The sequence below is a fragment of the Schistocerca serialis genome, chromosome 7, assembly GCF_023864345.2.
Source record: "Schistocerca serialis cubense isolate TAMUIC-IGC-003099 chromosome 7, iqSchSeri2.2, whole genome shotgun sequence".
NCBI lineage: Eukaryota > Metazoa > Arthropoda > Insecta > Orthoptera > Acrididae > Schistocerca > Schistocerca serialis.
Genome location: NC_064644.1, coordinates 268,385,797 through 268,412,544, shown reverse-complemented (window position 1 = coordinate 268,412,544; position 26,748 = coordinate 268,385,797). Strand labels below are relative to the sequence as shown.

The following is a 26,748-nucleotide window of genomic DNA, read 5'->3' as shown; positions in this document are numbered from 1 at the left end:
TCTAATCATATTATTTCTCTGATTTAATGCTCTAAACTTAGCTAGTGTAAGCACAAATAGTGCTAAGCAATACAGTGGCAAGCCTGGAAATCAAACCCTGGTCTCCTACTTATTAGGCAGGGGTGTTAGCCACTAAGTCACCTTGGCAAAGCGGTTCTGCCCCCATCTATTTTAAAGTCTCACGACCGGAATTGTCAAGGCTTTCCATGTTCTGGAATAGCACCTCAGTATCGAATGTAGAAGCTGCAACCCAGGTCCAGGTACTTATACAAATAAAATGACACAATTTTAGAGACTATACTGGTCTTATGTAGATATGACTTTATATGTACAGAATGAACCAGTGATAGAAAAAAACCAAGGCTGGGAATCGAACGCATGTCTTCTGCTTACTAGGTAGCTGCATTAGCCACAAAGTCTCCTTAGTGAAGTGGTTTCACAAACTGCACGGATTAGCCTGGCAAGCCTCCTTCCTTGATCTTCTGCTTACTAGATAGGTGCGTAAGCCACTAAGCCTCCTTAGCAAAGTGGTTTCACAAACTGCATACATTACCCTGGCACGCCTCCTTCCTTTATCCAAATTCTCGCAGCCATCCTATCTACTTTAAGTAGACTAGGATGTTCAAGTAATACAAACAGGTGCAGAATATCATCTTCATGAGATGAATTCATAGGGTTCAACCATGGGCCCATTACTGTTCTTGTTCTTATATTAATGACTACCATTTTATTTGAAGCTGGAGGCAGAATTAATCCTTATTGTCAAATGGAGCAAAGAAGAATCTTTAGAAAAAACAGTAAGTGATGTTTTTAATAAAAGTATTATTTGGCTGTGTACAAATTGACTGGTTTAAACTTTGAAAAGAATGTAACTCATCCAGTTTTGTCTTGTCAAATGTACTGAAGTGCCAAAAAAACTGGTATAGGCACGTGTATTCAAATACAGACACATGTAAACTGTAGCATTACTGCACTGCAATTAGCAATGGCTATATAAGACAACAAGGGTCTGGCGCCGTTCTCAGATCAGTTATTGATGTACAATGGTAGGTTATCAAGATTTAAGTGAGTTTGAACATGGTATTATAGTCTGCACACTACTGATGGGACACAGAATCTCCGAGGCAGCGATGAAGTGGGGATCTCTATGTCTATCTAATCTCCAACATCGCTGTGGCTGGAAAAAGAGATTGTGCAAGAACAGGATCAACGATGACTGAAGAGAATCATTCAATGTGACAGAAGTGCAACCCTTCTGCAGATTGCTGCAGATTTCAAAGGTGGGCCATCAACAAGTGTCAGCATGCAAACCATTCAACAAAACATCATCGATATGTGTTTCCAGAGCCGAAGGCCCACTTGTGAACCCTTACTGACTGCATGACACAAAAGCTTTATGCCTCGCCTGGGAGCATCAACACTGACATTAGACTGTCGATGACTGGAAATATGTTGTCTAGTCAGACGAATCTCTTTTCAAATTATATGGAGGGGATGGACGTTGGGTATGGAGACAACCTCAGGAATCCATGTATCCCGAATGTCAGCAGAGAACTATTCAAGCTGGTGGAGGCTCTGTAATTGTGTGGGGCGTGTGCAGTTGATGTGATACAGGACCCCCGATACGTTTAGATACGACTCTGACATTTAGCACATACATAAGCATCCTGTCTGATCACCTGCATCCATTCATGTCCATTGTGCATTCTGGCAGACATGGGCAATTCCAGCAGGACAATGTGACACCCCACACTTCCAGAATTGATACAAAGTGGCTACAGGAACACTCTTCTAAGTTTAAACACTTCCACTGGCCACCAAACTCCCCAGACACGAACATAATTGAGCATATCTGGGGTGCCTTGCAAGATGCTGTTCAGAAGAGATCTCCAGCCCCTCATACTCTTACGGATTTAAAGACAGCCCTGCAGGATACATAGTGCCAATTCACTCCAGCACTATTTCAGGTTAGTCAAGTCCATACCATGTCGCGTTGCGGGATTTCTGCGTGCTTGCAGGGGGCCTACACGATATTCGGCAGGTGTATCAGTTTCTTTGGCTCTTCAGAGTAAAGACCACCCTCTATTAACTTAATTAATAAATGGGGTAGAAAGTTGTAATTGATTGGGTGCACATGTTGAGAAAAGCTTAAACTGGAAAAACAATGTAGTAGCCCTGCTAAAACATTTAGGTGAGGATACTTTTGCCAAATGAATAATTCACAACTTTGGAGACACACAAACCAATCAGTTTAGGGTTTTGGCATTGTTACATAGGGTTTAACAAAACAATGCCAATAACTTTGAAATATTGTGGAGGGTGTGTTCAGGAACAAACTGAGGATATGTATCCCAGTCAAAGAACACCCAAAAGTGCCACAGTACATCAAAGCTGCAGGAGCCATCAGCTGCCACTAGGCCATCCTTTTGACAGCAAACATGAATCTGAACACCGACAAGGGTGTCTTGAGGAACAAACTGAGGATATGTATCCCAGTCAAAGAACACCCAAAAGTGCCACAGTACATCAAAGCTGCAGGAGCCATCAGCTGCCACTAGGCCATCCTTTTGACAGCAAACATGAATCTGAACACCGACAAGGGTGTCTTGAGGAACAAACTGAGGATATGTATCCCAGTCAAAGAACACCCAAAATATACCCACACCTCTCGAGAAAAGTTTGTATCAATACACAGACTTGAGAATTATACCAAATTTTACTACTAGTAGCAGTCATTGGCACCTTCAACTTCAACACTACGTAGTGTTGTTGGATGAAATGCCTGAAAATGGCTTCAATTTCTCTCTCAAGACATCCTTCACTATTCCTCAAAGTCTTACATTAATTAATTTGCATATTTTCGTTTACTACATCCTTCACTATTCCTCAAAGTCTTACATTAATTAATTTGCATATTTTCGTTTACTAATGTCCCACAGCATAATATTCTGAGGAACTCCTCACTTGGACAAAAAGTATTCATCACATACAAGAAAGTAAAAGCAATTGGTAATATGAATAACATCCTAACAGTACACTGATTAATGATTAAAGTGTGCTACAAACAATACATTTCAGTTTTAGAATAACAGAGATTTTCACAAATACAGTACCAGAAGCAAAAAGGATCTGAATTTCCCTCTAGTGAATGTAGCTTTGCGGAGATAAAAGTGAAATGCACAATTACAAAACTATTCCATGATCTGTCCCTGGAATTAAAATATCTGATGTGCAGCAGAAGTCTTTTTAAATGCAAATTAATATTGTTTCTCTTTTACATCTACTTTTGAATATAAATAAGAAACCTATTGCAAACCTGTAAAAGGCCAGCGTGCAGATATATATTATTTTTTTCCCCAAGCTTCCATTCAACAGGCCACGAGTGTAACTTTAACACTACAAAAAAAGCTACAGTTATGCAGTAAAAAAGTGCGCTTGTGACAGTTGGGAAGATGACATAACAGAGCTAAATGAACAAATTGCAGGCCTACAATCCACAACCAATACTTTAAGAAGAGACATCGACTCAGTGAAGAAAGAAAACTGGGGCCTACAATCCAAACAAATACCAAATAAAGCAGCGCAAGACAAATGTGATAAATCATTTTAGTGGATAAAAGTGATGCATGAAAGTAATTTTTTATCCACAAAAAGGTCAACAAAATCTGCAAAAACTGTTACATTCATTAATAGTAACAAACATTATGTTCTGCAAAGTGACTGTGATAATGACTGTACTACAAATAAGCACGATTTGAAAACAAATGAACCTTTCACAAATAATGTCAACAAGAAACATGGATCATCAAGATGAAAGAGAAGTGTACTTTTCCTAGCAGATAGCGATGGCAAAAGGCTATCTCATATTTTCCGAGAGAAAAATCATGACAGAACAGTGACTGGAGCAGTGAAATCTGGAAAAGGAACCAGACATGTTGTGGACACTGATTTTCAAAAGAAAATAACACAAGATACTGACTTTATCATTGAATGTTGTAGCTAAAAATGAAGCAGAGGTTTGTGTGCAAAACTTACGTAAATTTCTAGATGTGAATAAATCTAGAAACACTATAGTTTATAGTGCTTCGAGAATTTTGGCATAAATTCTCGAACCACTCGGCCTTCCACTGTCTCAAACACATGATAGTTTAGATGTGAGTGGGAGAAAGGAACCCTATCTACTGTGCGTCACCTGTCTGTGTGTGTAGGTCCGAAGTTTATCATGAGAAGACGGTAGGCACGGCAGTCGAACGGCACCAACAAGTATTTCTCGGTCACGCCGTGGAAGTTATAATGAAAGCACACAGCAGAACCAAGGAACTTCTGTGTTAGTATGTGCTGTTTTATAACTGTGGCTATTGCTACTGACGAAAAAACAATGGAGTTGAAAAAAGATTTTTAGTAACTTTTAACTTCAACTTGCTAGAGGCAAGACAGGTGTACGGTTCCTGTATAATAGAGTCATAGTTATCAAACCAACTCTGTTGTAAATGAAACTTAATTGTTTCTAATGTGAGATGACATGGCTGACTTAAAAGAAGTTGATTGTTTATGTGAGAAGTGTGAATTTTGTTCTTTGTGGAAGTTCAAATATACTGAGAGTCATTGAAAAGCATTCTTCGAATACCTCATTATCTCACAAAGAGAGAGAGAGTCTTAAAGGTTCCTGTGACTAGCATCATTCTTCGGAGAAGAAGTTTGTAGAGATTCCAGAAGCCGGCTATCCAGAGATGAAGATTGGATGCGCATTCCCAAGTAAGTCAACTGATGAAAGAGAAGTGGGGAGTTTGCACATACACTTCACACACTCTTAGTTGTCAAAAATGTTAGAAGTTGCCATGCTACCTCATAGGCATGATTTGATTTACAACTGGTGTGTAAACAAAGAAGCCAGAAAAACAAAGGTTAAAATACAGAAACTGTGTTCAGAGTATGATAAATGAGAAGTACTAGACATAAGCAAGCTGCATCAAATGTGGAATGCACTTGAACTATGAAGTGAAACAGTTTGTGTGGGATTCCATCAACAAAATACTTAAAGATCAACTTTCAAGAAATAAAACTGTTTATCAGCTTCCTGTATGTCGTGCTGAAAACAGTGAGGAAAGTAACAAGAGCAAGAGAAAAAAACAGTAATTTCAAAACCCTGAGATACCACTTTAGGAAAAAGTATGCGGATTAATCCAACAAAACACCACACTATGTAACAATGAAAATGATCAATTATTGATAATATAATGTAAATGGAGAGATAAAAAATCTACTCACCAAGTGATGGCAGAGGAACACACACATAAAAGTATTTAACTTTTACAAGCTTTTGGAGCCAGTTGCTCCATCTTATGGAATAAGATTTGAAGGTGAAGGAAAAGGGGTGAAGAAAAAGGACTGAAGAGGTTTAGGGAAAAGGGTACAGTTCAGAAAAGTCACACAGAACCCCAGGTCAGAGGAGATTTACCAGACAGCATGAAAAGGAAAGACTGATTCTTGGGGTCTGCACTGGACGAGATTTGAAAACCTGAGAACTTTAAGTTGGAAGACAGGAAGATATGCATACAAAGATTACTACTAAAACATCATGCATGAGTTAATAAGAGTGCAAAGCTAAGTGTATTGTGTGTAACAGAGATGGGAGAGGGGATGGCGAAGAACAGAAAATGAAAGATGCAGAAAACAAAAAGGGAGTGAAGAAAGGAGTAGTTACTGTGAAGAAATGCTGACATGGAAGGAATTGACGTAAATTAAAGCCAGGTGCCTGGCAAGAACCAAGGAGACATATTGTAGTGCTCGATCCCACCTGTGGAGTTCTGAGAAACTGGTGTTCGGGGGAAGAAACTAGGGGGTGCATGTGATGAAACAGGCACTGAGGTCATGTTGTACAGCATGCACTGCAACAGGATTTTGTGTGTTGCCTATATATACCCTCTGCCTGTGCCCACTCATCTTGTCTGATAACTGGATGGTAGTCATGCTGATGTAAAAGGCTGAACAGTGTTTACATAAGAGCTGGTATATGACATGTATCATTTCACATGTGGCTCTCCCTTTGATAGTATATGTTTTGCCAGTAACATGGCTGGAACAGGTGGTGATAGGAGGGTGCACAGGGCAAGGCTTGCAGCGGGGACCCTCACAAGAATAGGAGCCATAGTGTAGGGAGATGGGTATGGAAGAAGCATAGGGTCTGACAAGGCTATTGCAGAGTTTGAGAAGGTGACAAAAGGCTATTCTAGGTGTGGTGAGCAAAAGAATGGATCTCATTTCAGGGCATGTCTGCCCCCAGTAGCTGAGTGGTCAGCGCGACAGACTGTCAATCCTAAGGGCTCAGGTTTGATTCCCGGCTGGGTCGGAGATTTACTCCGCTCAGGGACTGGGTGTTGTGTTGTCCTAATCATCCTCATTTCATCCCCACCGACGCACAAGTCGCCGAAGTGGCGTCAAATCGAAAGACTTGCACCCGGCAAATGGTCTACCCGATGGGAGGCCCAAGTCACATGACATTTACATTTTACTTATTTCAGGGCATGATTTTAGGTCATCATGGCCTTCTCGAAGCAGCTGAATAAGACATTCAAGACCAGGATAATACTGGGTGACAAGTGGTGTGCTCCAAAGTTGTTGTTTGGAGGGATCAGTACTACCAGGATTCAATGTGATGGCCCAGGAAATCTGCTTTTGAACTAGGCTGTTGGAATAATTACATCCAGTGAAGGCTGAAATGAGAGTGGTGGTGTATTGCTGCAACGAGTCTGCATCTGAACAAATACATTTACCTTGAATGCCAAGGCTATGTGGGAGGGAATGTTTGACATAGAAAGGAGGGAAACTGTCAAAATATTAAGTACTGTTGTTTGTTGGTAGGTTTGATGTGGAAAGAAGTGTGTAGCTGGCCTTCGGTGAGAATGAGATCTAAATCAAAGAAAGTGGCATGGATTCAGAATAGGACCATGTGAAATTTAATTGGGAGAAAGTATTTAGAGATTCCAGGAATTTTGACAGGTCAGCCTTACCATGAGTCCATATGGCCAAGTGTCATCAATGCATCTAAACCAAACCAGGGGCTGAAGGCTTATTGATCCCAGAAAAGCTCCCTCCAAGGGTCCCATGAAAAGGTTGGCATAGGAAGGAGCCATCCTGGTCCCCATAGCCTTGCCCCTGATCTGTTCGTATGTCTGTCCCTCAAAGGTGAAGTAATTGCAGGTACGTATAAAGTAGGTTAAGGTGAGCAAGAAGGGTGTCATAGGTTTGGAATCAGGTGAATGTTTACTAAGGAAATGTTCAACAGCAGACAGACCATGTATGTGTGGGATGTTGGTATAGAGGAAGATGGCATCGATGGTAACAAGCGAGTTGGGTGGTTGGAGTGGGACAAGCATGGATTTCACACGATCTTGAAATGGTAGGGTTCTTTAATACAGGAGGTAAATCTTTGTGCTACGGGTTGCAGGTGTTGATCAACTGAGACAGATATATGTTCGGTGGGTGCTCTGACTTCAGCAACTATAGGATGGCCAGGCTGATTGGGTTTGGAAGAAGGTAAGAGGTGGGTGTGCATGGTCTGGGTGGGGTAAGATGTTCTATGGATTGAAGTGTACGTCCTGAGGTTTTTAGGAGGGACTGCAGGTCAGTTTGAATCACGGGATGGGATCTTGATGGCAGATGCTGTATGTAGAGGTGTCAGACAGCTGGTGTAGACTTTGACTAACATACTCCTGTTGGTGAAGAACACCAGTGGTAGATCCTTTGTCTGATGGGAGAATATTGATGGAGTCATTAGCTTTTAGGGAATGTAGAGCCTGTAGTTCTGCAGAGGACAGGTTAGGATCATGTTGAAGGGACCTGAGGAAAGTCTTTGAAACAATGTTGGAAGTGAGGAATTCTTTGAAGGCTTGTAAAGGATGGTTCTGAGGTTGTGGGTGGCGGATCAAGTAGGAATTGTGGTCAGAACTGTTCAAGGCAGTGTCAAAGGTCAGGTTTGCTGGTGGAAATGTTTGGGGATTCAGTTGCAGAATGATATTTCCGGTTGACATTACGTATAATGGCACGTAGGTCCTTCACCAAAGCAGCATGGTTAAACGCAGATTCAGGGTGTAAAGGGGGCAGGGGAGGAGAAGAGTGCTTTGGATGAGAATTTGAGAACACTGTACTGTTGTGACTGGTTCTTGTGATTATAAGTTATTACTGGTATGTGAGGCAGTGGTGAAGGCTGAAGGATGTTAAGGAGGTTGTCCAAGCTTGGTTTGTAGGAGAGGAGTAGTGGTTGATGGTGTGGGTGTTTGGGGAGCTGCAGAGGGACAAGAAGGCAAACACCATTTGTTGAGAGAGTTTAGGAGAAGGTGGGATAGCTTTTTGAGGTGAAGTCCAGAATGTTGTTGCAGTCTGAAGTTGGCTTGGCAGATGATACTATCCAAGGAAACATGAGGGGCACATAACTGCAGGATTTTGTAGAAGGAGAGAAGTACTGCAGGATTTTGTAGAAGGACAGAAGTATGGTGGAGTGGAAAACCACAGATGAGGTGTATACATCGTAGATTAATCAGGTAAGAGCAAGAGATTGCTGCATTTCAAACTGTAAAAGAGGCTAGTGTAGAGCAGGATTATATCCAGAAACAGGGACTTTCAGCTTAGGCCTTAGGGAATAACTCCAAGGGACAAGCAGGTTTCAAGAAACAGAATGTGGGACTTTAATTTTGATAATGCAAAAGCATGTTTTCAAAAGGAACGAATGTAATATGTGATGGGATTCATCATGGCAAAAAGAGGACAGTTTTGAGTGTTAGAAATGGTGGTAATGGCAAAAATGGGAGGCAGAGCGTGGGAAAAGCTAGAAAAATGGAAGAAAAGCAGGGAAAATTTCGGAAAAATCAGACAAATTCGCACGAAAATCATGAGAACAGACAATGGTTAACAAGAGACAAAGAGAGGGCAAGAACTTCTCACCACAAGAGTGGTTGATATAATCTGAAAAAATTATTGGAAAGGAAGAAGAAATGATAGGCAAAGTAACTACTCCTTTCTTCGCTCCATTTTAGTCTTCTACATTTTCATTTTCTGACTTATCTATTTTTCACCGTCCCACTCCCACCTCTGGTACATACAATGCACTTACTTAGCTTTCCACTCTTATTAATTCATGCACGATGTTTTAGCAATAATCTCTGTCTTGTGTATTACCCTGCCTTTCATTTTTAAGCTCTCGGGTTTTCAAATCTCATCCAGTGCTATCCCCAACAATCACTCTTTCCTTCTCATCCTATCCAGTACGTCTCCCGGGTTCTGGGTGACTTTTCTGAACTGTACCCCTTTACCTAAACCTTTTCCTTCACCCCTCTTCCTTGCCCTTCAACTTTTCTGCCAGAAGGAGGAGCCACTGACTCTGAAAGCATTGTGTTTGTGGTCCCCTGCCACTGCTTGGCAAATAGATTTTTTAACTATCCATTTACTACACACTACATAACAAGTAACTTTCAAATTCCAAAGTCATTTGCAAATTTCATCAAAACGTGCTCTCCCTGACAAGTTAAGTGAGTGAACTTCCTCTTATTTATATTGTAGTAGATGTGCAATCCTATAATAATCACACATAAATTCATATTGTCTCAGTTCATCATCTCACCAAAAGTGACTTGTCCAATATCAGTTTGTAACTATGGACAAAAATGAAGAAACACATCAATAAAACAATCAATCCACTGACACATTCCACATCACAAAGTTTATTGTGAATATCATCTATGTAACATAGAACTAAATATCTACATCCAGCAGTAATATTTTAAATCATACTTACAAAAATTTTTTTAGCTGAGCCTTTACATTACTTGCCATTTCTCGTCTCTCAACAAATCCACTGTTAATCATCTCTATCACATCAGCTGGTATCGGATAGTCACTAAGAGGAACAATGCAAGGAAAGGTCCTCTTTGATCTGAAATACATAAAACCACAAATTATGTAGTGGTTACAATACACAAATAATCATGGAAAATCCAGACTTTTCTCAGTTAATAGTCTTAATTGCACAGATACATGCAAGTGTGTGTGTGTGTGTGTGTGTGTGTGTGTGTGTGTGTGTGTGTTCCTGGCTATCTCTGGAATTTCAACCAAACTTGGAACGCATATGAAAGTTAGTGCCGAGAGGCAATTCATATAAACGTTAAACACTCATAGTATCCCTATCAGTAGGACTTGTGGGTGACAAAGAAGAGACATCTGAGCACAACTATGGAATGCCTGAAGAAATTTCAATTGAACTTGATACATATATGACTCACTACATGGAAAACATTTCCTGTTGTGGTACACCACTGACATTACCATCAGGAGTAGGGTGGGGATGACAATTAAAAAGAATCAAAAACAAACTAAATTACTCTCAGATATAAAATTTTTGGGGTCACTGATGGGTGACCATTGTGGTGACACTGAGGGTAGGGATGGTGATAGAATGGGGTGACATATAAAGCATGACTCTGGAATGCTTGGAACAGTTTCAACCAAATGTAGTACACATATGACTTAATATCTAAGAAAAATTACTGTGGTGGTAAGACACTCATAGCACAAATATTTGAGTATGGAGGGGTGGGAATGTGTTGACATGTATGCTTACATTCGGAATGCCTGGTGCAGTTTCAGCTAAACTTGGCACATCACTTGCTGTCTGGAGGAAAAAGAAAGTCTGGTGGGGAGGGTGGGGGACAAGGCACCCCTAGCATCAGTAGGAGAGGGGTGGGGGTGAGAGGAAGGTGGCGTGTTAAAATAATCAAGAACTACCAATATTAGTGTTGAATCTAAAGATTTTAGAGTTGTTAGCCTGACTAGTAACAGTTCTTATGGCATTCCAATCCTAGGAGCTTGGTAGGGACAGTGGTGGGGACAGGAATGGATCATATAAAAGTGGTGAAAAAACAATGAATATCTGATCAAAATTGACCCAGGAAAGGGTGTGGGGGAGAGGATGGAAATGGGGTGACGTATAAGGCAAGTGAGAAATGGCTAGAACAATTTCAACTGAACTTGGTACACACATCTCTTACTATCTGGAAAAACTCCATAGGTTGTCAGTTATCAATACTGGGAGAGTTGTGGATAACAATAATCAAGAATGATTGATTTTTAAAGTCATATCCAAATTCCTTTGTGGTCAATGGATGTCCCAAAAGCATTTCACTCCTACTGGCTGGTAGGATGGGGTTGGAGGAGGACGGGCGGGGGGACCTTTTTTTTAAAAAAAAAAAAAAAAAAAAAAAAAAAAAAAAAAAAAAAAAAAAAAAAAAAAAAAAAAAAAAAAAGAACCAGCTAGCATCTAGCATTACTACAATATTCAATAAACTTGTATGATACACATGTATAAGCAATTTTTCAACATAGTAACTGAAATATTTCTGTTAATAGTAATCAGTATTTAAGCCCACCATGCAAAAGGTTGAAAGCTGTGTTTCAAACCATGTTATCTTAATGCTCTGCATTTCACCAGTTTACTTAGAAAGCTACAGAAAGAAGTCTTTTTCAATATGTAGTTGGAACCATAGAGCAACTTGACATTTTACACAAATTCAAAATGCATTACCAAAAGTTGTTAGAACTACAAAAAACAATATGAAAACCAACAAGTATTTGAAACCACACCATCATATTTCTAATCTCAAATTAAACTAGTGAAACATAAGTCAGCTACAACAACAAAAAATGAACCTGAATAGCCTCTGAATGTTTGTAGCTCTATAAACTCAAGAAAGTTCATGTCACTCTTGAAATGCTGCTAAAATGTTCAAAATGAATTGTTTAAATACAACTGCTATTTAGAAGTTCATGATAGTAAAAGCACCATTGGCAATTACAGAACTAGTAGTACTAGTATTATTATTATTAGTAGTAGTAATTTTATTGGTCCACAGATCTCTTTTATGACAATATGGGATATGTCTTGGTGTTACTATTTAAAAGTGACAAAAATAAAGTAATTATACAGGTATTTACAGGCTCATGTATAGTACGATAAGGATGGGACAGGTAGTTTGCCATGGCCTGATAGCAGGTATTGGCATTTACTAGAAGTAATTTAGGGAAACAAAGGAGAATCTAAATCGGGATGGCTGGATGAAAATTGGAGCCTCTTCCCTCCAAATACAAGGCCACGCTCTGATCAAAACAGTGTTCCTGCATTCAGTTAGTCCCTCGTGTACTACACTGTTTTACAAGTAAACTATTTAATAATAAACAAGGGTAATGCTACACTGAGTCAACATCCCTCTATAACGAGTGAGAGGTTGAGCTCAGAGAGAGTATAAGACTGTGTAGCTTTTGGAAGTAAGTTTCTCCAGAAAAGGAAAAAGGAAGAAAAAACATACAATGTGAAATTGTTTTGTGGGACGTTATATGTTTTATTATCATTATTATTACTTATTTGTGTCACATTTCTTACCAAACCCTACTCTATATTATCTAAGTAATCCTTCAATGTAAAAATGTATTGCTTAACAGCTACTTTTTAACTGCCTTTTTAAACAAGTTTGTTTTAGCAATGTTTTTTATCACTGTTTGTAATTTATTATACTGTTTCAGTCCTTGGTAGAAAATGCTATTTTGAGTTTTATGTTTATTCTTTCCTGGTAATTGTAAGTTCACTCTTGTTCCATGGTCAAGGATAGAGCTGTTTGTGCAGTACTTATCAATGTTATTTTTTGATGTGCACAACTGATTGGCACATACTGCAGAATGATACTTACACTTAAGGAAAATAAGTGTTAAACAGAGAGAAGAAGAAACTTCAACTGAATCAAAAAAAGTAAAATCTATTTTCACACTTTTAAAAGTAAAAATATTAGTGATTGTGACAAAATACCAACACACTTAATTAAATAGTGTTGTCATGAGTTAAGTAACCATTTATGTTGTTTGTGTAACCTGTGATTTATCACATTTTCCAGTACAATGGAATAAGCTATAATTAAGCCTCTTAATAAGACTGCCTGGGTGAAATATCATATACTTAAGCCTCAGTATAAGAAAGGGAACAATGAAATGCCAGCAAACTGTCTAGCATTATATTCTTTGTTATGTCAAAGGTATGTGACAGCATAACAACGAAAACAATCAATTTTTGACAAAATAATTTAATTGGATAGATAAAAAAATCTACTCACCAAGTGGCAGCAGAACACACACACAAAAGGAGGTTAGATTTAGGCAAGTCTATGTTAGTTCCAGGAAATATTCCAACAGAGCTAGTATAGCATGTTAAAGACCTTGAATCCAGTCTATTTTTACTTACACTGAATGATACACAGAAACAGTTTCTAACAAACAGAAACTGAAGAGTTCACAAATTCTGACTGGCAGTCCATATGTTTCAGAGGTAAACGCCAAAGTCATCATGAAAAGAACATTGGACATGCAGATAAACAGTCTGAACAGTGACCCAAGATTAATACATGAAATTACAATGAAATCCAGACCATTAGTTGCTTACAGGCAGTGATAAATATCAACAGTTGAAAATGTATGCCCTGAGAGGAACTCGAACCTGGGATCTCCTGCTTATATGGCAGATGCTCTATCCGACTGAGCCACCGAGGACAAAGACAACAGTGTGACTGCGGGAAATTATCTCTGACATGCTCCCTGCGAGACCCACACTTCCAGCTTACTGTCCACACACTACATTTGTAGTGCTCCTGCTCACTATATTCATTACTAGCGGTAGCCCATCAACCAATTCCTGTAAGAGTTTGAGCAACGTGTGTGCATCCACACTGAAGAAGATCATTGGCTCGTAAGGCTTATCTATATGAAGATTAATACAGGTCAGGTTATTGTAAATGTTCCCGCATCCAGGTGTAGCATCAATCTTAACTCCTAGTGTAGGTACTGTGATGAATGTAGGACATCTGATGCTCTTCTGTATTTACAGGTAAAATTGTCCACTTATCTATATCTGATAGTCAAAATCCTTTAGTTTCTAGGTCTCTTTCTGATGTTATGCAAGTAGAAAATTTTATCATCTGTAAAATCTTAACATACTTAACTTCAGTTTCACTCTCGTCCAATTTGATTAGGTATAATTTTATGCTGACATACATTTAAAAGTTTGTGATAGCAAATTAGTGTTTGAAATTGTTGCCTTACTGCATATCATTGAAGACCCTCAACTTAGGATCTGCCAAGGGAATACTAGCATTCTGGTTCAAATGAATTTCTATTTTTTGGACATGTTCCACATCATCAAGAATCGTCTCACTGTGGATCCATGGAGTGAACAGTATGATCACATCATCTTAACTCTGTTGTTGTGGGATTCAGTCCAGAGACTGGTTAGATGCAGCTCTCCATGCTACTCTATCCTGTGCAAGCTTCTTTGTCTCCCAGTACCAACTGCAACCTACATCCTTCTGAATCTGTTTAGTGTATTCATCTCTTGGCCTCCCTCTATGATTTTTACCCCCCACGATGCCCTCCAAAACTAAGTTGGTGATCCCTTGATTTCTCAAAATATACCCTACCAACCAATCCCTTCTTCTAGTCAAGTTGTGCCACAAATTTCTCTTCTCTCCAATTCTACTTAATACCGCCTCATTAGTTATGTGATCTACCCATCCAATCTTCAGCATTCTTCTGTAGCACCACGTTTCGAAAGCTTCTATTCTCTTCTTGTCTAAACTGTGTATCGTCCACGTTTCACTTCCATACATGGCTACACTCCATACAAATACTTTCAGAAACGACTTCCTGACACTTAAATTTATACTCAATGTTAACAAATTTCTCTTCTTCAGAAACACTTTTCTTGCCATATCAGTCAACATTTTATATCCTCTCTACTTCGACCATCATCAATTATTTTGCTCCCCAAATAGCAAAACTCATTTACTACTTTAAGCATCTCATTTCCTAATCTAATTCCCGCAGCATCACTCGATTTAATTCGACTACATTCCATTATCCTCATTTTACTTTTGTTGATGTTCATCTTATATCCTCCTTTCAAGACACTGTCCATTCCGTTCAGCTGCTCTTCCAGGCCCTTTGCCGTCTCTGACAAAATTACAATGTCATCGGCGAACCTCAAAGTTTTTACTTCTTCTCCATGGAGTTTAATTTCTACTCTGAATTTTTCCTTTGTTTCCTTTACTGCTTGCTCAATATACAGATTGAATAACATCGGGGATAGGCTACAACCCTGTCTCACTCCCTTCCCAACCATTGCTTCCCTTTCGTGCCCCTTGACTCTTATACTGCCATCTGGTTACTGTAAAAATTGGAAATAGCCTTTCACTCCCTGTATTTTACCCCTGACACTTTCAGAATTTGAAAGAGAGTATTCCAGCCAACATTGTCAAAAGCTTTCTCTAAGTCTACAAATGCTAGAAATGTAGGTTTGCCTTTCCTTAATCTATTTTCTAAGATAAGTTGTAGGGTCAGTATTGCCTCACGTGTTCCAACATTTCTACGGAATCCAAACTGATCTTCCCCTGAGGTTGGCTTCTAGCAATTTTTCCATTCGTCTGTAAAGAATTTGTGTTAGTATTTTGCAGCCATGGCTTATTAAACTGATAGTTCGGTAATTTTCACATCTGTCAACACCTGCTTTCTTTGGGATTGGAATTATTATATTCTTCTTGAAGTCTGAGGGTATTTCGCCTGTCTCATACATATTGCTCACTAGATGGTAGAGTTTTGTTAGGCCTGTTTCTCCCAAAGCTGTCAGTAGTTCTAATGGAATGTTGTCTACTCCCGGGGCCTTGTTTCGACTTAGGTCTTTGAGTGCTCTGTCAAACTCTTCACGCAGTATTGTATCTCCCATTTCATTTTCATCTACATCCTCTTCCATTTCTATAATATTGTCCTCAAGAACATCGCCCTTGTATAGACCCTCTATATACTCTTTCCATCTTTCTGCTTTCCATTCTTTGCTTAGAATTGGGTTACCATCTGAGCTCTTGATATTCATGCAAGTGGTTCTCTTTTCTCCGAAGGTCTCTTTAATTTTCCTGTAGGCAGTATCTATCTTACCACTAGTGATATGCGTCTCTACATCCTTACACTTGTCCTCTATCCATCCCTGTTTAGCCATTTTGCACTTCCTGTCGATCTCATTTTCGAGACATTTGTACTCCTTTTTGCCTGCTTCATTTACTGCATTTTTATATTTTCTCCTTTCATCAATTAAATCTCTTCTGTTACCCAAGGATTTCTATTAACCCTCGTCTTTTTACCTACATGATCCTCTGCTACCTTCACTATTTCGTCTCTCAAAGCTACCCATTCTTCATCTATTGTATGTCTTTCCCCCATTCTTGTCAGTCATTCCCTAATGCTCTCCCTGAAGCTCTCTACAACCTCTGGTTCTTTCAGTTTATCCAGGTCCCAACTCCTGAAATTTGCACCTTTTTGCAGTTTCTTCAGTTTTAATCTACGGTTCATAACCAATAGATTGTAGTCAGAGTCCACATCTGCCCCTGGAAATGTCATACAATTTAAAACCTGGTTCCTGTCTTACCATTATATAATCTGTCTGAGACCTTCCAGTACCACCAGGCTTCTTCCACGTATACAACCTTCATTTATTATTCTTGAACTAAGTGTTAGCTATGATTAAGTTACGCTCTGTGCAAAATTCTACCAGGCAGCTTCCTCTTTCATTCCTTACTTCCATTCCATATTCACCTACTACATTTCCTTCTCTTCCTTTTCCTACTATCGAGTTCCAGTCACTCATGAGTATTAAATTTTCATCTCCCTTCACTATCTGAATAATTTCTTTTATCTCATATTACATTTCATCAATCTATTCATCATCTGCGGAGCTAGTTGGCATATAAACTTGCACTACTGTGGTAGGCATGAGCTTGGTATCTATCTTGGCCACAATAATGCGTTCACTATGCTGTTTGTAGTAGCTTATCCACATTCCTATTTTCGTATTCGTTATTAAACCTACTCCTGCATTACCCCTATTCGATTTTGTATTTATAACCCTATATTCACCTGACCAAAAGTCTTGTTCCTCCTGCCACCAAACTTCACTAATACCACCATATCTAACTTCAACCTATCCATTTCCCTTTCTAAATTTTCTAACCTACCTGCCCGATTAAGGGATCTGACATTCCACGCCAGTTTTCTTTCTCCTGATAACAACGTTCTCCTGAGTAGTCCCCGCCCGGAGATCTGAATGGGGGACTATTTTACCTCCAGAATATTTTACCCAAGAGGACGCCATCATCATTTAACCATACAGTAAAGCTGCATGCCCTTGAGAAAAATTACGGCTATTGTTTCCCCTTGCTTTCAGCCGTTCGGAATACCAGCACAGTAAGACCATTTTGGTTAATGTTACAAGGCCAGATCAGTCAATCATCCAGACTGTTGCCCCTGCAACTACTGAAAAGGCTGCTTGCTGCCCCTCTTCAGAAACCACACATTTGTCTGGCCTCTCAACAGATACCCCTCCATTGTGGTTGCACCTATCTGTATCACTGAGGCATGCAAGGCTCCCCACCAACAGCAAGGTCCATGGTTCATGGGGAGATCTTAACCCTAAAAAAGCTAAATTTTACTAGAAGATCACAAACTATATTCGTGCATGATGAAATTTTGCATCACTACAGTATTCAAATTCACAATCCTGTTAGTACCATGACAGTAGCCATGTTCAGCACGAACAGATGTCAGTTTTATCTGTGTGAAATGAACTGTTGTAACCCATTAATTATTTGTGTAGTAATGTAAATATCAAGCTAAACAGCAGGTTTGTACTCAATTCCTATTTATAGTTATTTAGCGTCTCTAACACTAATTAATTAAACCAGTCAGTTACTTACTTATCGTGTTCAGCAAAATGAAGGAGAGCTTTCAGAGATGTGGAATAAGTCAAGATATAAATTATGAAAAGGATAGATTGATGGTCATCATATTGAGTCATAGACAGGCACAACAAAAACAATTCTGTAAATTTTAACTTTTGGCCAAAAGGCCTTCTTCTGAAGTAGAAGACACACGCACATACAGCAGTAAAGCACAGAACCAGAGAAGGAGGAAAAGACTGGAGGATGTGTTGCCGGAATAGAAGGCTGTCCAGTGCTGGAGTGGGAGCAGGGAAGGGGATAAGGAGGCTGGGTATGAGCATCTTGGAAATGGTGAAAATGGTCAGCTTTTTGTGTGCTATGATAGTAAGAGTCAATGGAAAGAGTTTGAAGGACAGTGCAATCACGAGTAGGTGACAAGCTATTGCTCATCCATACCTGATCTCAAAACGTGCAAGTCGGATGGCTGTAAAGCAGGCTCTGTGGAGGATTTGATGACATACTACAATGCTGGTGCAAATGTTTCAGAGCCCACCATTCAGCACACAAGAGACGTACCTCCGCATGTGGTGTTCTGACATGAAAAAAGATCACCCCGCATACACTGGTAACAGTGCCACTGGGCTTGACAAATTACTGGCCACCATGACAACCATAAATTTTCAGATTACATCTTTTTCAACACCATCCTTAAGAACAATCTCAAGCATCATCGAGCAATTTTCATCAACCAAATCAATTTTATTACCTGACTTAAGTCAAAAACATGAATGAGATATTGTATACATTTAAGAAACACAATGTGGTACAAATGATTGCAAAACAAGAATAGATGGCATGACATGAGTTATAGAGAGATCTCATTCAAAGTATGGAAGTGTAATGTATTGCAGTATTTGTAGTATTTCACATCACACACCTTAGATGCAGAATCAGCTTCAAATAAGCCAGCTTCCGATCTGGACAATCTTGCACAGAACAGGTTTTGAATCTTACCCAGCATATCAAGGATGACTTCAAGATAGATCTCATCAGTGGTGTTCCTTTGTTGAACTGAGTATGGCCTTTAATACGGTAAACTTCCTAAGGATGTGTTCTTGTTCCCACCCTACTTAACTTGTGCATGCATAAGTACTCTTCACCCAATGTAAGACGTTAAAAGACAACTTTCATCTGGCCTTGGCAACTTGGGAAAGTATTACAATGCCAAGCAAAACAGTAGTCACAATATTATGAAAAGGAAAGTTGCTACTTGCCATATAGCTGAGATACTGAGTCACAGATGGGCACAACAAAAAGACTGTCACAAATAAAGCTTTCAGCCATTAAGTCCTTCATCAACAATAGACCACACACACACATACACACACACACACACACACACAAACACACACACACACACACACACGCGCGCGCGCAACCGCAACTACACACACGAATGCAGTCTCAGGCAACTGAAACCACACTGTGAGAAGCAGCACCAGTTCGTGATGGGAGTGGCAACTGGGTAAGGGTAAGGAGGAGGCTGAGGTGGGGAGGGGGAGGGATAGTATGGTGGGAGTGGTGGACAGTAAAGTACTGGAGGTTAGACAGATGGCATGGGAGAGTTGGGGAGGGGAAGGGGGGTGGGATAGAAGAAAAGGAGAGAAGTTTTTGACTGGGTGTGATGGTGGAATGACAGCTGGGTAGTGCTGGAATGGGAACAGGGAAGGGGCTGGATGGATGACAGTGACTAACGTAGGTTGAGGCAGAGGATTACGGGAACATAGGATGTATTACAGGGAAAGTTCCCACCTGCCCAATTCAGAAGAGCTGGTGTTGGTGAGAAGGATCCATATGGCACAGGCTGTGAAGCAGTCATTGAAATGAAGGATGTCTTGTTTGGGAGCGTGTTCAGCAACAGGGTAGTCCAATTGCTCCTTTGCCACAGTTTGTTGGTGGCCAATCATGCGGACAGACAGCTTGCTGGTTGTCATGCCCACGTAGAATGCAGCACAGTGGTTACAGGTTAGCTTTTAGATCACATGACTGGTTTCACAGGTAGCACTTCCTTTGATGGGATAGATGGTGTTAGTGACCGGACTGGAGTAGGTGGTGGTGGGAGGATGTATGGGACAGGTAGTCAGTACTTTCCACCTCTGCAATAAACATGCAACAAGTCAAAAGTCTCTTGGATAGGAACTTCCCTCAATCACAGCTCTGCCCTAAATACCTTGGGGTTATTCTTGACAGGAGTCTGACATTCAAAGAGCAATGTAATGGTGTCAGAATGAAGGTCGCACCATGAAGTATCTTAAGAAAATTCAAAAGCCGCAAGTTGGGGAGCAAGACCATATGTGCTTTGGACGTCAGCTCTAGCCTTGTGACAATTGCTAGTAGAATATGCTTCTCCTGTGTGGTGTCAATCCTGCCACTCAAAACGGGTTGACATTGGACTTCACCAAATTTACTGCCAGCTAACAGGATGCTAGATACTGACCGTAATGAAGAAGATCCAAGTTCTGGCACTACCTGCCATCAGATGGATAGTAACAGCGAAATCCTGAAGGAGCAAAGTCAACACAGATGATAGACAGGCACTTCATTGGCATGAACCTATTGCTCAGTGTCTTTACAGCAGGAAAAGCTTTATCAAAAATGCTGCCCCCAGGACAGAGATAAAAAATGATTGGATACCACCAAAAGAAGAGCTACCCCATGAAACATCCTGCCCTGTCTGACATGGAGATCTCTTAACCAACTTCACATGGGAAATTGTCAAAGCAAAAATGTGATGTTAAAATAGGACAAAGTGATAACCAAGATGTGCCATGTGCACGTGGTTCTTGGCAGACAATGACCCATCTCCTTCACTGCTCTGGTACCCCACATCCTCAAGTACTGTATTATGATGCGAGAGGGTCTGGCAGCAACAAGCCCAACAGCAATGCACTTTTTGGAGGCACTGTAGTTCTTTTAAATGATTGTCACTGACATGTTGAGAAGAAAAACAAACTGCAGATGGTGCTCCGCAGCAGACGACCCTATGTGTTCCCATACTGATGCAATGACACTGTCAGTTAAGACTGCAGTAGGCACAGGATTATCAAGAATGGACCTTTAATCAATGGAAACATGTCACCTGGTCAGATAAGTCACTTTTCTTGTTACACCATCCTGATGGTTGTGTCTAGAAATGCTATCATCCAGCTGCATGATTGCTCAAAATATGCACCCTATCATGGATCAGGAAGGTGGGGCAGTATCATGTTATGGGAGGCATTACTCTTGGCTTCTGTGAGACTTGTAACAGTAATTTTAGGCACTATGACAGATGTGAATTATGTGAACACTGATTCGAACCACTCATGCTTCATGTCTTCCCCAAAAATGATGGTAAAGTGTAGCATGAGATTCTTTGAAATAACATGTTTGACGATTATCTCTTAGGCTGACAAAAGATGTTCATAAATATTAAAAAGATATTTTAAGTAGTTAGTAAGTGTGGAACAGCCAATAATGCATGCCCTTTTATGGTGTGTGCGCAGACTTGTTGAAAGTGGAGTGAACTCAAAACATCAGCAAGGTGCTGATGCGTCTCTCCACCTCTTGTGGAGGCCCACTTAAGCTCTGAAGTAATGGCCAGGTGGTGCCTTCGAACTTATGAACAAAAATGGGGCTGGTGACAATGGCCCTATCCAGAAACAGAAGAAGAGACAGTCTGTAATCTATTGACTACTCTCTCGTAACAGTCTGTGTTGCAGGTATTTATTTCAGAGATGGCCTTTTTATTTGAAAACTGGATTACTGTTGCTAAACCACGACAAAAATGTATTGGAGAAACATATGTTTGGATAACAGCTTCTGTTACACATCTAACTATATGAGAGTAATACCATAGTGATCTGTATACTGGCAACTGTATGTGTTTATGAAAGAGGTAGAATACAGGTAAGTTTGTTAAAAGCAAATACATTATTTCATAGTCAGTTGTAGTAGTTGGGCACTCTCTTACAGCACTAAGCTCTCTGAAGATGGCAATGATGTCACATGGCCAGAGGCAGTGGCACTGCATAGCAGATCCACTGCATCAAGAAACTACGAAAAGGCAAAAAGGCAACTGACAAGTTTAAGGAACATAACATTTATTAAAAAAACTAGCAGCATGACAGATCATAAATGAAGTTGTTTGGAGCAGTTCTACCACAAGAACCTATCTTTTATTTCACTTTAATGGCATCTTCCATCAGGATATCTGCCCACCTCATAATGCCAGTATAATGTTACTGTTATTTGAGGAGCCTGATAGTTAACTCATATTGATGTCTTGCCCACCAAATTTGCCTGATCCGAACCCAAAGGAACATATCTAGGATGCTATTGGGTGCCAGTTCCACAAACAAATCACCACCCATAATTTAAGGGAATTCCATGACCTGTACATAGATGTCTCATGTCACATATCACAGAAAATCTATCTACAATTTGTTGAATCCATATCACACAGAATCACTGCAATATTGCATTCCAAAAGTGGACCAACATGCAATTAAGCAGATGGTCATGATGAACGGGCTCATCAGTAGAAGAATTAAAGGGTATGAAGAACATTATAACATCTCCGATGTTGTACAATCTCTACAATTGTGAAGAAACCAAGGAGAAATTTGAAAAAGGAATTGAAGTTCAGGAGTAAGAAATTAAACACTGAGATTTACCAATGACAATGTAAATGGCTTCAGCAGCCAGAGGCTGCATTCATGTGTGTGTGAGTTTCATTTGCATATGTGTGTGTGTGTGTGTGTGTGTGTCATCTATTTTTGATGAAAGCTCTATTGGCCAAAGGCTTATATTGTGACAGTCTTTTTGTTGTGCCTATCTGCAACTCAGCATCTCCGCTATAAGGTGAGTAGCAACTTTCCTTTTCATAATATTGTTACATTCCATCCTAGATTTTCCATTGTTTGACAATGTAAGTCTGTCATAGATGGCAAATGGTATGGAAGATCATCTGAAAAAAATGGACAATGTCTTGAAAATTGATTGGAAGATGAACATCAGTGAAAAAAGTAAAACATGGGTAATGCAATGTAGTTGAATTAAATCGGGCTGTGCTGACTACCAGTAAATTAGAATAGGAAATGAGGCACTAAAAGTAGTAGGTGAGTTCTGTTACTTGGTTTGCAAATAACTGAAGTAGAAAAGATATAAAATTGGGTCTGGCAACAGAAGAAAATCATTTTTAAAAAAGAGAAACACTGAATATAAATTTAAATGTCTGGTAGTCTTTGTGAAGATATCTGTCTCACATGTAGTCTTATATGATAGTGCAAGGTGTACAATAAATAGCTATGCTGAGGTGAGAATAAAAGCTTTTGAAAGGTGATGATACAAGAGAATGCTGAACAACTAATAAGTAGATTAGATAACTAACTGAGACATAATGAACTGATTAACAGAAAGAAGAAATTTATGGCACAACTTGACTAAAAGAAGGGAACAGTTAGTAGGACACATCCTGAGTCATCAGGGGATCATCAAATTGTTAATGGGGAATAATGGGGATACACAGAAGGGGGTAAAAGTTGTAGAGGGAGACCAAGGATCGACAACAGGAAGCAGGTTCAAATGAATGCAGGTTGCAGCAGTTATTCTTAGATGAGAGTGTTGCAAAGGATAGACTACTTTGGAGAGCTACACTTAACAACTCTCTGAACCGAAGAAGAAGATAATTAACAACAATGACAAGCACTAATGCCATTTGACAGTTTCATGATAGCTAGTTTTGCTTACTCCCTATATGCTACTACAAATAGATACTTTCAGGGCATGCAACAAGAGAACTCAAACATTAGTGAGAATAATTAACTGTTATAAACTATTCCCATACATTGTATTATGAATTATTGAATCAAAAGGAGAATTCACTTGGAAAAACTAAAATTATAGGGAAACAGAATAAGTTGATACTTACCTTCAGGAGACAGAATTCCAATGCAACTAAGAAACCTTTAAAAGTGAAAAATCTACTCTATCTAATATCAGGGAGAGAGTAAAGTGCTCTCATACCATCATGAAAAATATATTCCCAGATTTAAAACCCTTTAGTTCCTTCTCAGGAAGGAAAGAGGGATATGTCTGGGACTGTTGGGAAGCAGAGGTAAAGCACTCAGACCCCTAGTTGAGATGGACCCATCTGTGGTCTGAGTGACCTGTCTCTCCTTCCTAACACTCCAAAACCTACCCTTATTTCAACCCTGAGGAAGGAACCAACAGTTCAACAAGCATGGATCAGTTCTTCACTTTTAAATCTATCTTATCTGCAATTTTGCTACCTGAACACAAGTACTGGCCAGTCATACTGTCTGCTTGTAGTTTAAGTGAATAACTGGCATTATTCGCTTATTTATTTAGTCCAGTGTTCCTCCCCCTTGTAACTGTTCAGATCCTCCTCCCCCCTCTCTATCTATCTCCTCCTACCCTCTCTCTTTCCATCTCGTCTTCCTCCTCTCTTTTTTCCATCTCCCCTTTCCCATTATCTCCATCCATCCTGTCCAAATCCTCTTCCCCCTTCTCTCTGGCTTTATATATACTGCGCATGTCTCTGTCTCCCCCTTCTTTCTTTGTCCATCTTGTCCTCCCACTTCCTGTTCCCATCTCTCCATCCTCTATCTCTCTTTCCATCTCTTCCTGCCCCACTGCTCCCTCTGTCCATTTCCTACTCCTCCCCATCTCTTCCTCTCCCATCTCTCTGTCCATCTACTACATCCGCCCCTCTATCTCCTACTCCCACCTCTCTCTGTCCATCACCTCCTGCCACCCATCTGCCTCTCCAGCTTCCCTTTCCCACTCACTCTGTCAAACAGCTTCTCCCATCCATCTGTCCATTCCCTCCTCCCATTTCTCTCTTATTATCTCTTCCTACTCCTCTCAGTGTTCAATTTGTCCTCCTACCTCTGTCCATCTCCTTCTACCTCTCTCTATCTGTCCACCTTCTCTTTCTCTCCCTATCTCTGTCCACCTCATCCTCCTTTCACTGCCAATCTTCTCCACCCACATCTCTGTCCATCCCCCTCTCTCTGCCCATCTCCTCCTTCCACCTTCTCTATCTATCTCCTCATCCCTCCTCTCTCTGTGCATTCCTCTCTCCTCTCCATCTGTCCATTTCTCCTCCCCTGTCTGTTCATCTCCTCCTACCCTCTCCGTCTGTCCATCTCATCCTCCAAACTCCATCTGGCCATCTCCTTATCCCCTTTATGGCTATCCTTCTCTATGTCAATTTCTTACCCCTAACTCTACCTCTACATCTCCGTCCCCCTTTCTCTGTCTATCTCATGCTCCCCCCCTTCCCTATCCATCTCTACCACCCACCTCTCTCTGCTCAGCCAGACCCATCCACATGTAAACAACCTGGAATGCATTCTAATATTGGGTGTGTAAGCAGACAAGGAAAAAAAATTCCAAGGTTTCTCCCTGATTTCCAAGCTAGAAAATGCACTTTCTCCCAGGTGAAAACACACTTTTTCGATGATATGTGACAGTATACATAAAACCTATCAGTCCTTTGAATGGTTTTGGAAAGATTTTTGATTTGCAGAAACATGTACCCCGCAAATTTTCATATTACGGAAGTATATAGTCAAATTCCACCAAACACAGAATGTTAGTTTCTGAAGCATTGAAATCAAGATCGCAATGTAATTTTGTAAGCCAATCATAGCTCATGTCACTTGATCTCGGCAGCTCTTGATAGCAGATATTCATCGTGTTTACATGGGGTTCCCAAAACTGGATTTCGTAAACCGGTCTCCCAGTACTGCTTCTGGGTGTTCATGTAAATACTTAAAAACTGACTCTGAAAATCTGCGTCTGGTTGCCAGTTTTTCAGTTCTGCAATCAATTTTCGCTCCCATGTAAACACAGCCAGCATTGAAACATGCTTGAGCTGTCAGGTTTCGTCTTGTTTTCAAAAATTTCGGCTAATATTGACAAAGTGGCTTTTTGAATGGTGAAGGGTAAGTAGAAATATTACACTGATGATGTTTACACCTCGTCTAACTGAAGGGAAATAGTGATTGAGCTGACTAAATCATAAACTATATGTGCTGTTTTCCAGGTGCCATAGTTAACTGGGCTAGCAAATCTGCTACAGACCTTAACATGTAAACACGACTTTGAAAAACCATTTCCAAAATTCTGTTTTCACTTTCAGAAGATGTGTTGCATGTAAACGTAGTGATTCAGAGCATAGGATAAGTGATGTAGTCAGAATACAGCAACATCACTGTTAAGTAGCACAAACACACAAATAAGAAAAGTTAATGGTTTAAATTAATGTAAATTGTGTAGCTACACGAAACGTTAAGCTTCCACATATAACATTTGTCTTTTTTGTGTGTGTTACACTTTGACACATCACACAAATGTGCCAGTAAAATTTTAAGTAATGACGTAAATGTATGGTCTTCGGGGCTCAAAATTCTTCTAAGTGGCTGGCCCTCAAAGTGTTAAGCTTTACATGAAACTCAAACGCTTAGTGATTTAAGAAATTCAAAGCACTTTTACACACATAAAATAACTCATATTGCGTAAAATAAAAAGTACTTTTAAAGTAACACTTTTCAAACGACCAATTGCAATATTTTCCCGCAACCTGTTAGAATTCATTTCTGCAGTTGTCAGAGGGTGCCAGAAAATGGCTTTACTGTGCCTGCACAGCTATGATGACGTAGGTAGCCCATATGTGTATCACATTAAGAGATCTTACATTACATCATAAATGAAACATGACATCAGAGGATACTCCAAGAGCATCAGAATTTCGTAAACCAGACTAAAATGCATAATTCGACTTAAAGAGCACATCTGTATATCCAGCTTCACACGGAAGTAGGCCCCAAGCTGATAATAAACTTTTCAGTGTGGTTTTTGTAGTGCAAATTTTCTTGGAGTATCAGTACCG

General features: G+C 40.0%; 1 protein-coding gene across 1 annotated transcript in view; it reads right to left on the bottom strand.

Moving 5' to 3' along the window:
• Window positions 1-26,748, bottom strand: part of LOC126412662 (putative helicase MOV-10) — a 431,824-nt gene that overhangs the window by 247,428 nt on the left and 157,648 nt on the right. Inside the window, exon 7 of the mRNA XM_050082364.1 lies at window positions 9,791-9,928. Within this exon, the coding sequence (XP_049938321.1) occupies window positions 9,791-9,928 (138 nt within the window). The remainder of the gene's footprint in view (window positions 1-9,790; window positions 9,929-26,748) is intronic.